Source organism: Pterocles gutturalis, unplaced genomic scaffold (genome assembly GCF_000699245.1).
Source record: "Pterocles gutturalis isolate BGI_N339 unplaced genomic scaffold, ASM69924v1 scaffold14166, whole genome shotgun sequence".
NCBI classification, from domain to species: domain Eukaryota; kingdom Metazoa; phylum Chordata; class Aves; order Pterocliformes; family Pteroclidae; genus Pterocles; species Pterocles gutturalis.
Window position 1 is genome coordinate 1 of NW_010100765.1, and position 14,013 is coordinate 14,013.

General features: G+C 39.8%; 1 protein-coding gene across 1 annotated transcript; it reads left to right on the top strand.

Moving 5' to 3' along the window:
* Positions 1 to 549: 549 nt before the first annotated feature.
* Positions 550 to 5,497, top strand: SAP30 (Sin3A-associated protein, 30kDa; the record flags this gene model as incomplete). The annotated part of the gene is made up of 3 exons (XM_010081031.1): positions 550 to 672; positions 3,246 to 3,344; positions 5,162 to 5,497. Coding segments are annotated over 3 exons (345 nt in total), but the record flags the coding sequence as incomplete, so codon positions are not given.
* Positions 5,498 to 14,013: the final 8,516 nt, after the last annotated feature.

Sequence of the window (14,013 nt, forward strand, 5' to 3'; positions counted from 1 at the left end):
GAGTTGTCCCCTGAACGCGGCTCCGGGCGTTCGTGGCCATTAAAGTACGCTGCTGTGGAAATCGGGGTCGGTACGCGCCGAAGAGTTCCCGCAAAGCGTGCAGATCCGTACAAGGGGAAACTTTGAAAAAAGACAAATGTGTTGTCTCGCCTCGCCTAGGAAGTGAAACAAGGAAGGGAGGATAGAGATGGGAAATGCGAGACGGCTTTTTGCGCTCCAAAGAACAACTGAAAGCTTGTTTTTTTGTTTATTTGCTTCCCGATCCCCGCGTTGCGCTGGGTGCTGGGGGGCGGGCTGTACTCGCGTGTCTCTGCAGCCTCTGAGCACTGAATCAGTCGATTGCAGCACTTCAGCGTCCTCCGGGCCGAGCCGGTGGCGGTGATCTGCAGCATAACACGTTCTTTATTTAGAAGAATCCAATAGAAAAGCTTCCTCAACTCAGACAATGTGACTGTTTGCTGGGGGGTTGTCTCTGTGCGCACAGTTGTATCGTAAGTCTGGAAGATACTTAAATGGATTTGATTGAAAGGCGCCGTATTACTCTTCTAGGCGAGACATCTGTATATTTGTGATTTCCACAAAAACTTAATTCAGAGTGTGAGAAATAGAAGAAAGAGGAAAGGCAGCGATGATGATGGTGACTCACCAGTGCAAGACATCGACACTCCAGAGGTAGCTAAACACTTGGGTTTTTCCTAATTGTTGTGTTAACCTTGTTCTTAACAGCTACCGAGTCTGCACAGGTACAGCTTTTCCACCCTTGCAGCTCTCCTTATTTTGGGGCCTGTGGGAAAGGGAAGTCTCCAAATTCACTCAGTTCTTAGTATAACAAAAGCTAACTGAATTTTGCAGTATATTTTCTGTATTTATTGTGCAGCGTAGAAGGGACAAGATTCTCTAGATTATTTTTGTCTGCTAGTTCTCTCTCATAAAATTGGTGTTTTCAACTTATTCCTCCTTAGTGCTTTCTCTCCACAGTGGTGCTTTGCTACATAATCAGCAAACTCTGTCTTCTGCAGCAGTTGACAACTTGAAGGGAATTGCACAAAGGACTCGGGATGTAAATGCTCCACTGCCCCGTCCCTCCGATTCTTTCCTTCTGTGGTAAATGTGTTGCAGATGGCTCTTGCAGTTACTCCATTGCCTTAGTGGCATTAAACACGAAGTTCAATGAAAGTACCTCTTTGTTTATACCCCTTACTGGGGGAAGATATGTTCAGGGAACTATGCTATAAAGGAGTGGAGAAGGATGGTGTTTTTCTCACCTGTCTTCTCCACTGCAGACCAGTGAAACCTCATCCATTATAAAACTGAGCTACAGCTTTCAAACCTTTTGTGTAGTATAGTGGGAGAGACTGCACCTAAGGCTCTCTTTTTTCCTACATGTGCTCTGGGTTATTGCTGCGACAGCCTGGCTTAGCAGGCACTGTTCAGTGTGTTAATTATGAGCAGAGGCTGTCATGCCTACCTGGTCCCTTCTAAGAGGGATTTTTGAAGCATTCTTCAGAGATTGCTCTGTAAGTGTTATTTTAATGGCATCCTTATGGTCAGCATCTGCAGGTATCAGCAATGTAAGTGAACAAAACTTTGTGCAAGAATCCCTGCCTAAAGGTACATGGCTCCAGGCTGAAGGCTAAGAGGATCCTCTAAGAGGATTTTAGGGGATTTGGAGTAGTTTGAAGCTGACTGTGTTGCTTGTCTGTTAAATATGTGGGATTGCTTCTTTTAAAATTCCATCTAAAGCTAACATTCCCTGGCTTCAGGTAGCTGTCTGGCATGGTGGTAATCACAGCTCTCCCACAAGCCTGTTTTATTTTCTCGTGCAAGAATTATAAAACATGTCACAATTGATGGATATCTCTGGAACAAGAAAGCACGGGCTTTTTAAAAATGGTATTACTGCAGGGAAGAAAGCTGCCTGGAAAGTATTTCTGAGGAGTTTCAGCTGGCCACTTGGACAACCGCAGCATGCTCATGCTATGTGATTACTGTATGCCTTAGATGCCCATTGGCTCTTGACCTTCTTTATTTTCAATTGCTATCCAGTTTACTAAGGAAAAAAAAAAAAATCATTTTTCTGAATACTTTCAAGGCCCTTCCGTTTCCCCCTCAGTCATGACCATCATTACCCATTAGAAGTGATTCCTATGGGAGGGGAAGAGGCTTCCATAGCACTGGTAGCTTCAGGGACTTGGTGGAAAGCTGCTGCTCCTCCTCTGCGTGGTGCTCTGGGATGTAGGTTTCCCCCTGTGACTTGGGAAGTGGAATTTATGCCATATAAACTTTAGAATACGAAAGGATACCCATCCTCTCTCATGCAAGGTGCCATCACATCAAGCTCGGCCAGGTTACCAAGCATGGAGTAACACTGCTGGTATTTAAATATTCTGTAGCTGAGGCCACTACATGAGTTTAAAGTATGAGTGCCTTAACCAGTCTTTAGTGCAGCAGTGAGTTTGGAGAATAGTGCTGTAACTCTAACCGATCTAGCAGAATTTCTCATTCAGCCTGCTTTGTCACCTGCTTTCGCACTCAGTCATCTGATTAAGCTCTCTTACATCATCAAGGAGGGTGGGAGGGTAAGCTGTTGCTGGGAGAAATGACTATTGATCAGAGTTCATGGGATTCAAAACTGAAGGATTACTGAGCTCAGGTTGTGTGTTTGTATCCCTAACAGGACCTTGTGCAATTCTCTCAACTGTCAACCCTCACTGGAAAATAGTTTTTGGACAACTGTGCCTGTGTATATAGCTCCTGCATTGTGCTTATGTATCAGGGATATGTTTGGAGAGCAAGAGCGGCTGTTTTTTTTCTCTCACCTCAAGCCAAGAAACCTTTGTGTTCTAGGCTTTTTTGTGGTTCTAATAAGTGCTATCTCACAGTGCAGATGTGCTCTATCTTGCATGCAACTCATGTAAAATTTGATGTCTGAAATTGCAGTATAGGGGTCTCCTTTGAGTCAGCATCTTCATAGATGTTATATGAAAGTTGTTTACTGGGCTTTGTGTTATCATGCTTGAACTGGGGAACAAACAAAAAACCCAGAACTGGTTAAAGTACAGTAATGAATTCCAAGTATTCTCCACAGCTAAAGGGAGACCAAGCCATGCTCAGTAACAACAAAAAGCCGAGCTGGGCTGATGTATGAGATTCCAAAATATTTTTGAGAGGCAAACTATTAATGACTGAATCCTTTTCAGTTACATTAGCCTGTTTTCCTCCCCTTACCCCCACTTTTCTTCTAGGTTGATTTATATCAGTTGCAAGTAAACACACTTCGAAGGTACAAAAGACACTTCAAGCTACAGACCAGACCGGGACTTAACAAAGCACAGCTCGTTGAAGTACGTATGAGTGTTTGTTCCCTAATAGAAAATGCAACTTGCTGTGGCATGTGGTTTTCTGTACAATGTGATCCTTGCATAAAGAGCATATGTAATCTGGGTTTTAGGAGAACAAAAGGGAACTGCTTATCTAGCTTCCTTCATTGGCTATAGCTCCTGAGCCAAGTAAATCAAAAGTAAAAGCTTTTTCTAGAGGAGAGACTCTTAACTTCCAAAAGGAGTGTGTGCTGCTTAAAAACATGAAGTGTTGATAATTATGTTAATTAAAATCACTAGGATCTGTCATCAGAAAAATACCTTTATGAAATTGTTTTTTTTTTTTCTTATCAGTATTGAAGTGCTGAAGCTGTGTGTGAGTACAGCTGTGTGTAAGCATCCTTGCTGCATTGTGAGTAAGGAATCCTGTGCTGCAAAGATGCTGTTACAATGTGCTGATGTAAATACATGGGAGAACTGGTGGTCTCTTAGCAGGGAGATATAGGAACTGTTTTCTCACTTTTGTGCAGTGATGCACTCAGTTGTACTTTGTCACCGACCTTTTGTTGGTCTCTCCCTTAATTTGTGTGGGTTAAAGGCAAAGTCCTTAAATGTGTGGGAGATCTCAAGGCTGAGCTATAAAAGAATAGTGCTGCTGCCACTATGAGTAAGAATTTAAAATCAGTCCTCTGTTTTCTTATATGTGAGCTGAAGTACAGCTAGCTCTTGAATTAGCAGGACTGTGATTTGAAAAAGCACAAACAGGTTTTGTTCTGCAAAACTGGCATTTCGAAGGGTCTGCCTTAGGTACATCTCATGAGATATTTGAGCTGGCTTACGTTTCTTGTGCTGCTTGAAATGAACAGGCAAAGCTTCTGTCATGCTTTGTTTGACCTGCAGGTATTTGTGAGCCATAACTACAGAACTTCCTTAGTTTACAGTGCATGTGATTCCTTGTAACCTGTCCTAATGTACAATAGTCACTCCTCTAGCTGTTACTTAGGAGTCTACTTTAAAGGACTTTGTCAAACTGTTTCTCTGGGATTTTTTGGGGGGGAGGGGGGAGCTAGAAAACTTTCTAACTTGCTAATTATGCTAAACATTTATACTTAAACCCTGTGGTAGTTAAATGAGCAGTCCCATTTTTCTCACTTTGCCTTGCTAATTCTAAGCCATTTAGTATTCTGAAAAAAAGCCAGAGAATAGTCTTAAGTAGGTGTATTATTTTGAGTGCTTTCTTTTGAAACTGGTGTTCATTTTGATGAAGGAAGAGACTTCTGGAATGACAAAAGTGATTTGGCAACTGTTTAGAGATTGTCATATCTTAGTAGTTACAGGATGGTGAATATTCATTGATAGCTCTGTTTTGAAGAGCTGAATATTCAGTTATAATTCTTTAAGCTCAAATAGATGAGTCTTAGATGTTTCTATATGTGATTTGATACAGACAGATGCTCTCCCCCCCACACCCGAGTGATGAGCAGTAGCCTCTCACTTCTGTGCTGTACCTCTGTTGGTATAGTATCGCTTGCTTTGTAGTCATGATTTAACTATACTTGTATAGTGATACTCCCATGCTCGTTTTGAGAACAGATCTTTTTCCTGAAAAAATTCTGGGCTTTTTACTTTGGAAATAAGGGTACAATCTGCTATATTTTCTTCATAGTTCTCAGTAAAATGGTTCTTGTTTACTTTTTTATGACTATTAAAGACTTTTGGAGAGAGGTAGCTTTTCCTTTTTTTTTTTTTAAAGCTGCTTGATCAAACTTTTAAACTTTAATGTAGTTGATTTAAATCTGAATCTTTAGGTGATTTAATTTTGTTGCTTTCTTCCTTTATAGATAATTGGCTGCCATTTTAGAACAATCCCAGTAAATGAAAAGGACACCTTAACGTATTTCATCTACTCGGTGAAGAATGACAAGAACAAACCAGATCTAAAGATGGATAGTGGGGTTCACTAGATGGAAAAGGTTGGGACTGAGGCTCAGGCCGCAAATCAAAAGACTGAGGGTTTTTGTTGATATGGAAAAGCTTTCTTTGTAACTTTTTTCTCCCCAGAGAGTTTCTCTGTTTTATTTTTCATAACCTTGCTGATTTGTTAGAAAGCCATCTCTTATGAAATAAATTTCCTCAGCAAAAGTATTTTAAATAAATATCACTGATATTGTTGCTCACGTGGGTGTGTCTGTAATTTATTAGGTACAAGTAACTCAATAAATATTTAAGCTTTGACTAATTATGTAATAATATTAAAATATTTTTCAATTAAAGTGTGCCAAGGATATATTTATTAATGTACTTCAAGTTCTCATGATGCAGTGCCTTTGAAAATAAAAAGCTGTAGCAGACTTGGCAATAGGTTCTTTTTCCTAAGGTAAGAGGCTTTAACTGACAGTTCCAGTTGTTATCTGGGCAGGAATGGCTGAATAATACTTTCTTTTTCCCCTTTGGAAACAAGCATTGATGGGGGCTTTGATTTGTTTATTCATCTTGTCTTTGCTGGGATATGGGCTTCCAAGCACTGAGGCCTTCCTGCTTCTATATTAAAATGGAAAAAATGCAGCTCTCAAATTTCAAAGCTACAAGTATGGATGAAAAGACTGCTGCAGCTTACTGTGCTGAGAAATCCTTCCACTAGGTAAGAAATCCTTTAGCTGCTGACTTTTCCATTCATCTACATAGAATGTGGCTAGGAACTTACGTTTGAGAATGGAAGACAGAGTCTGTGCTGGGTCAATACGGTATCTTCTAATAGGCATACTATTTATTTTTTGTTGCATGCGTTAGGTCAGGCCTGGTTATTAAAAAACAAACAAAAAGCCAAAAAAACCCAACAACCCAAAGCTTTATGGTAACGTATGAAAAAAATACCCAGTGATACTTTTTAATTGAGTATCTTAGTAAAGTCTGATGTTGAAGATAATATTGTGAATGACTTCTTTTGTTGTTTTTTTTATTGTGCCAGTCTAAAAGTGTGGTATATGGAATATGATTTATTTCTGCTTTAAGCTTTGCACATAGGTTGAAGAAAAGGCAGAGGGAGAAGATTTCTCTTAAAGCAGAGGAGGACATGGCTTCAGCTTGTTCAGTCAGCATTTGTTGCAACCTTTAACCTTATCAGATGTTTTAGAGCATTTTCTTACTTTGGGAAAAATTAGAAAGCAGTATTTCTATGGTCTTATCTGCTCAATGTTCATCTTGTGCATTTTTTGAAAGCTACAACTTCACTGGCGTCACTGCAACTAATGCTCCAGTTTGCTTTTTTGACCTGTGACACTCACATAGAACTGAACAATGATAAACCCTAACCTCAAAGTGGCTGCCTGCCCGGTAGCTGTCAGTGGCCTGATTCCTTTCACTTGCAGTGTCTTATGTATTTCCACAACAAAGTTCTGCAGTGTTGGCGTAAGTTCAAGGTGGTTAGTGATATCTAGCTAGTGGCAGCTAAAATTGGTATTCCTTTGAAGAGATGTTTTAGCACCCGTTTCACTACAGTGACTGTAAAGCTGTTTGCTAAACATCCTTTGCACAAATTGAGCTCATCATCTTCAAAGTGCTGGTTGGAGAAACAGCCAGGGCACCTGGCTGTGGATAGGACATCTAAAGGAAAAAGGCTTTTTCTCAGGGTGTGTGGCAAGGGTGAATGTTCTCACCTAGGACTGGCAGGACCTGCAGAAGAAGCTTGGGGAGGGAAGGAGAGTGGGGAGAGAAACAAAAGCAAGTTTTTATGGGAAATCAGTCAAAGTAGTAGCCTAAGCGCCCCTATCCTGCTGCATGTGGAAAGTAGCAACATTATTCTCTCGTGAACTATGGATTTTCCGGGAGTGGTGGAAGGAAAGCAACTGAAAACTACCCACTCACTTTATGATGCAGATTGGCATCTGCCTTAATTTTTTTTTGCTACTGCTGCTTTGGAAAGCTGAGAATGCCAGGCATATGTGACATGATTCACGTGGAAACTAAATGGCGCAACCAACAGAAGTTACATGCCCTTATTACTGCTAGAAGCTTACAGAGGGCTTTGCACAAGAGCAGATACCATATGTTTTCTTAGCAGAGCACTGACTTTGCTTATTTTGACTGTGGGTTGCCAGACTTATGGGGGTTTTTTTACCCTTAATTGATGATTTGGTAGGAAGCCCAAATGAGTCAGGATTAACTACACAAACCAGGCTTAAAAAGCCTGGTGACACAAACTGGTTGTTTAACAGTCAGTAGCCTAAAAATTACTTGGCAAAAATAGTATACATAGATTTACTTCAAATGCTTATTTTTAGCTATGTATAATCACTCCCCTCCACTGCTATCCAACCCTCATTTACTAACAGAGGAAGAAAAACAGTCATCATGATATTTCATACTGATTTCACAGGCAGTCTGGTAAACTGGTGGTAGCAGTTTTTGTGGTGTAATGGTGTAAGATTATTAGATGAGCAGTGCATTTTCAGTGGAAAAGACTAAATAGTTACCTCAGTTGTACACACCTTCCATGTGACTGATAGCTAAAGAGGTTTTATCTGGAAGGCAATAAGCCAGCCTTACTGCCTGTAAGCCAGCTTGTTCAGGTGGCTTTCTTAAACTTACAGAGAGACATAAATTTTTGGCTATTTTTCTCTTGTACTGCAAATTGGTATTGGCAGGTAGTGAGAGGTGACTGTTTATCTACAGCCTCGATCACGATACCTCTTAAACATTAAGATGATTGCTTCTAATACTTTGAGATACCTCTTTGTCTTCACTTCCCCAGTTATTTCCTTACAGTGCTAGCCTGAAGATAAAAAGCCAGCATTTTAAGTTAGTTCTGGGGTACTGTATTTCAAGCAAGGCTTGATTAAAAAGCTCCTTAAGCATGGGTTTTTATGTTGCCTTAACAGACCTTGCATCAGTCCCAACCTCCTTAGATATCTTTCTGAATATTTATATACACACACTATTGTAACTGTTCTAGTATGTTAAATGTTCAATGTTAAGATTAAGAAATGTAAGGCTTTACAGATTGCATAGTTAATGCAAGTGACCAGTTAGACATAATTAAGACCTAAGTGTGCTTTAGTACTATTAATGTGAGTTGTAAGGTTTTTTTCCCCGGTAGAATTTTCAAATATGAATGGTGAAGTTTTGCCTTTTGTATGTGCATGTATTTTAAGATGCCTAAATAGAACATGGGAGCCTGTCTGCAGAAGTGCCAGGGACTGAGTAGCTTCAGCTGAAAACATTAACTGTGTGATGGCAATAAAGGGATAGGAAGCTGCACTGCTGTAGGTTGCTATGAGGGTCATGTTCCTAATGATGTAAAGGCTTAGGCTTGAAAAGTTTCTTCATCCAGACTAGTTCAGAATTTTGTGCTGAGTAACAAGAGTTAGGCTTTTTGATGGGGGATGCGTATTAGGATGCTTTAAGAGCTTGTACACTCTCCTACACCATTATGGAAATTAAGTCAGCTACCACATTTGAAAGGAGAACTTTGTACACATTTGGCATTCAAATAAGGTATAGGAAGGAAACTTTTCTACAGTGTAGGAAGAAGCACTGTCTTGTGGTTAGAAAGGAAGGGGTTTTTTTGTGGTGGTGCTTTTGTTTTTCCCCTTGAAAGCATTATTGCATAATTGTACAACGATGTGTGTTGTCTTCACTTGGCAGACTTGATGTCCATCACTGACTGTTGCAGGGGATCACAAAAGATATCTTTGGTCCAAAGAAAATATCCCTGAAAGATATTATCAGATATTTAAATAATTAGATCATTGGTTTATCAGAGCTTTAACATAATGTGCATTTCCAGTTGTGGTTTTTTTTATTTTATGGTGGCATATGCATGGGATTGCTCTGTTTGTGAGCAATGAAAATGCAACTGCAGATCTGGATGAAGATACTGCATTTCTACCACTGTTGGCCTGGTTTGGAAGTGATGGCAAAACTTTATTGACTGGCCAGAGTGCCAGGACTCTACCCTGGTATTTTAGCTGTGAGAAAGTAAACTTACCAAATACACAATATTATAAAAATAAAGAACTTCGGCATGTGCATGCACACTATTTAGTGCAATTTGTCCTGAGAGCATACCTGCAAAGTAGGTCTTCTGTACCTCAGGATGGGTGATGAAAGAGGCTTTATTAGGGTGCTCGAAGCTCAGAAGATGAAGCTAGAAGCCCAAAGTGTGCTTCAGGGTGAGGACACCGTATTTGGGTTTATGCAAAGTGAAATATGCAAAACTTATTTAAACCCTGCTCTCAGTTTGTATCTGAGGTTTCTAGCTTTAGAAGTAATTCCCACTTGGTTCAACTCTAGTCCCCTATGGGAGAATGGAAAAGTTGCCTTTTATTGGATTTTAGGGGACTTGAGAAACAGGGATGGTATGGCGAACACATATAAAAAGTCATTTTTTGCTTGCTTATATAATGCCATCATGTTTTAGTGTCCCTGAAGCATAAGTAAGTTTTGAAGTGTTGATACTTTGAATCTGAATTTCCTGAAGAAAAAGAGTTGCTGGAAAGCTAAGTGAAATAATACCTCTTAATACATTTAATTAGTTCAAACTAGTATGGGCTAGTGGTTTTTATTAACCCAGTTTTGTCAGGATGTACATTCTTTCTCTAAAACAACAACAAAAAAACCCATGTTCGATGAGAACTTCACCATTCAGCTTTGTCAGCAAGCCACAGTTGCTGATGTTCTTGGGCTAAATCTTTTCCTTCTGTTGCAGGCATTTGTGAACCTCTGTTCCCCCCTGTTTGCTCTCCTACTTTAAACAGCTGTCTTTACAGAATCATTTATTCAACTGACATGTGCATACACCTTAGAATGGCAATACGGTATTTTACCATGGAACAGAAATCAAATAGTTTTGTTTATGGTCATGAAAACATCTTCATTGCAAAGTGCTGTGAATAAGGATTTGACGTAGTTCTCATACTTAGTTTAGATCAAACAGAAGAGTCAAAAGTTGGGTGATTTAAATGCTGAAGTCCCCTGCAATAGGATACGCAGGCTTACAGAACATGCTAAGCAAGTTCTAAGTGAGCCTGTGAAAAACAAAACCTGAAAACTGGCAGTGTATCAGATAATTGGCTATACCTTTATATAATTTCAAACCATCTGAAGTGATGTGTTTCCTGTAGTTTATTCTACCAGTGGAAACTGTAAAGTGATAGAAGTATAATGGGCACTCACCCAGAACTGAACAAGGTTATATGAAATTAGCGCGGTCTTACTTTGGGCAGCAGAGCAGTTCATTCCGGTTGCAGTAACAGATCACCTCGCAGCTCTTCCCTTCCCAAAAGTGATCTTGCAGACCGTCATGGATTTGTCGAAGGTTCTCTGTGCCTTCGGGGATGTTGTGACAGTTGTGGTCTCTGAGGACCCTCTTGTAACAAGAGGGGCGCCGGGAAGGCACTTGCGGGGGTACCCAGGAGGGTGCTCAGCAGAAGCAGAGCTGAAACCATCTTCATTTTTGTGAAGCTTCCCAGAGCAGGGTGCTGAAAGAAATGAGGTATGTGACACGGGTGTAGCTGTTGAACAGATCTCTTTCCCCAATTTGCTTTCTGACTTGTATTTTTCTTTTCTTTCCTGTGAACTTTTGGAGGTTTGAGCCTGAGTGCTGGAGAGAGTTTTCTCCTAGGAGGTAAATAATATTGCAGCGGAATTGATACTCATTACTTTCTGTACAATCTTGGGAATTGAGGCTTCTGTTGCTGGCAATTTTGCTGTTTCTTTGGCCTCTCACCTTGAGAAAATTGCTTTGAGCTGGCCGTGTTCTCTTAGTGGTGTAAGTGAATGTATTGATTGCAACCAAACCAGGGGAAAATGTCCAGGTGTGTTTCCTTGCATTCCTGGCCATCTTGCCTGTCAAAACAAATGTCACTCACATAAAAGTAATAGTATCTTTCCCCATCAAAGTTGTGCAAAAGCTGTCTGCTGATTGAATCCTTTCATGGTCTACTCAAGAAACTGAAGCGTCAAACAGTGAAGGAGGCTGAAGCTCTCTGTAGTGCTGCCAAGTGCTGCCTGGACGGCAGGCTCTGGTCTGATATAGCATTGATGGGAGTTTTCTCTTTTTTAATCTTTTTTTAGTACTGCAGACTGCTTAGCTGAGTCTTGCTCCAGGAGGTCATTATGGTTTAACTGGTGCTGCTTTTTAGAAGGCGGGATGTATTGTCCCTTGCAAAATTCTGCTGTTGGTGACTAGGCTTTCCAAGGTCTGCGTGAGCTCATTCAGTGTCTGCCTGAGCTTGTTCAACGCTAGCTCTGCTATTCTGTGCTGCTTTGCCCAGAGGCTGACTGTGCATAAGACCCTTGAACTTGCATTCACTTTTAAATTAGCATTTTGAACAATGCTTCCACCTAGACTTTAATAGGACAGAGAGTGGGTGTTTTACCTTTCCTCATGCTTGAATGGAAGGGGTCTGATAGCTTATTGAATTTAAATAGGAATTCTGCTCTGAAAACTAACCTGAAGCAATGGCCAGCTCTGCCCAGTAAACTCTCCCTGAGTGCTCCTTCCCTCACTTGTGTTAGCCTCAAGGAAGACTTTGCTGCCCTTCATCCTATTGACACTTCAGCAATGCCACTTCATCGGGGGCTGGTTCTAGTCTTTCTTGTGGGCTGCGGAACAGAGGGCTCTAGACTAACTCCAAAATAACTAGGTGTAAGGCAAGGTCTGATCAAAGGCCAAGTTTAAGGTGGTGGAGCTGTTGTCTAGATAAGAAAAAAAAATAAGGCATGCCAGCTACAGAAGTCGATTAATAGAGTCCCACTTGGGTTACTTTGTTAAACTCTTGAGATCACCTGTGAAAAATAAACAATAAGCAGTTAAATGTATAAATTTACTGCATTTTGTAGAAATTTTTCCTGAGCAGTTTTATTACCACCTCAGCTGTTTTGCCTGATCTTCTGTTTCTTCAGCCAATGAATGACACGTCAGAGACTATAAGAAAATCTGTGAATTTGGATTCATATTAGGGATAAAGTACTACACCTTGGTGCTCTTCAATTATATAAGATTTAGTGCAAACTTGTTTTTTGAAAACCAGTAGCCAAATAAGATATTAAAAAGTGGTCAATATATTAAAGAACATGACTGAAGTGAAAATAGGCTCTTGTGTAATTTTTAACTTCTGTTGTAGAAGCAAAACTCATTGAATGATTCCTTTTAGTTTCCATGAACTTATATGTGAACTTTGGAGTAGGAGACTCCTATAAACTACTAGTAATGGAGCCTTGGGGAACTATTTTTTAATTACCTTAGAGTGCAGTATTGAATAACATACTGTCTTTATTAGTTTTAGACCTCAAAGCTACTTCTCAAATAAAGTAAACATTGTTCTAACTTTGCCTGCTGTTGTTTTTTAGACTGAAGTAAAGAATCTGTATTATTTATAATAATGATTTTATTTTGTAGGAGTATAAACACTTGCAGTTGTGAGGGTTCTGCTCAGAGAAGTCTAACGCTTAAAGAGAACAAGTTTGTTTATGCTATACCTTGATAAATGCCAATGTCAAGGGGTACAATTTAATATTCAGCTGTTCAAATAATTGAGTTGAATAATTTGACTATTTAATGTAAGAAAATTTCCAGGAAAGAGAAATTTGTGAAGCAGGGGCTTTATGCCTTTGTTCCCTATGACTGGATTATTCCATGAGTTCTTCCCCTGAGGATGAGGCATTCATCATATCTTGCTCTTGAGTACATGTATTTTTTTTTTTATTCCTAGAAATTTGAGTGATCTTTCACTACCTGGAGTTCAGCTGGAATGCTCATTTGAATCTGTTGCCAGATGCCTGTCTCCTTAAAATTCGTAGGAACTCGTTCTGTCCTCAAAATGGGTAGATTTTCTGCAGACTGTAAAATTGTTGGATTCAAAAATTGCAATTTACACTTTCAGGTAACTCACTCCTTGCCTTGGAATATAGCAGGATATTGCTATAGCGCATCATTGAGAGGGTTTATATGGGTGACTGCCAAAATCAGTATTAGCAAAGTCAATATGCTGGTGAGCTATGGATAGACAGACTCACTAACAAGTGAGTTATGCATCTTACCAATGCTCAGCATTACTATTATTCAGAAAAAAATATTTATTTTTTTCTGCTTAAATACTTCCTTTTTTTTTTTTCTTGTTTTGTTTTGTTTGGGTTTTTTGTGTTTGTTTGTTTCAAAAAGGAAACTTTTGGTCAAAAGACCTTTCTTCAAAAGGTTATTCCTTTCCTGTGAGAGAATGGTCCCTGTTTGCAGGTGAAACATTGCCAAGGACCTGAAATGTTTCATCAGCTCCTTGCACAGGACTGCTGATAAATTTGGCAGACCTTTCAGATGTAGTATCTTTTTCTGGCAAACTGCTGCAGCTTCTTTTCCTGAATGTGGTTACACAGGTGATGGAATGTCACTGGTTGCCTAGGTAAAGAACAGAGCCTTATATATGCATATTTATTTCAAAATACATGTCAAAAGACCTTATCTGCTTTTGCATACAACAGAAACAGTCTCTGCTCATAAAGCAAATCAGGGAATTGTGATGAACGAATCCAATCACTAAAGTGACTCAGGCTCGTTGCCAGCAAGCACCCTCTTACATTTCTATATTTTATAAAGCCTTCTGAAAAAGTAGCAATGCAATGCCAATCATGCTAAGCCTGACCAGGTTAATATTATATAATTTCAAATTCTAACAGGAGTAAAGCCACCTAAAACTAT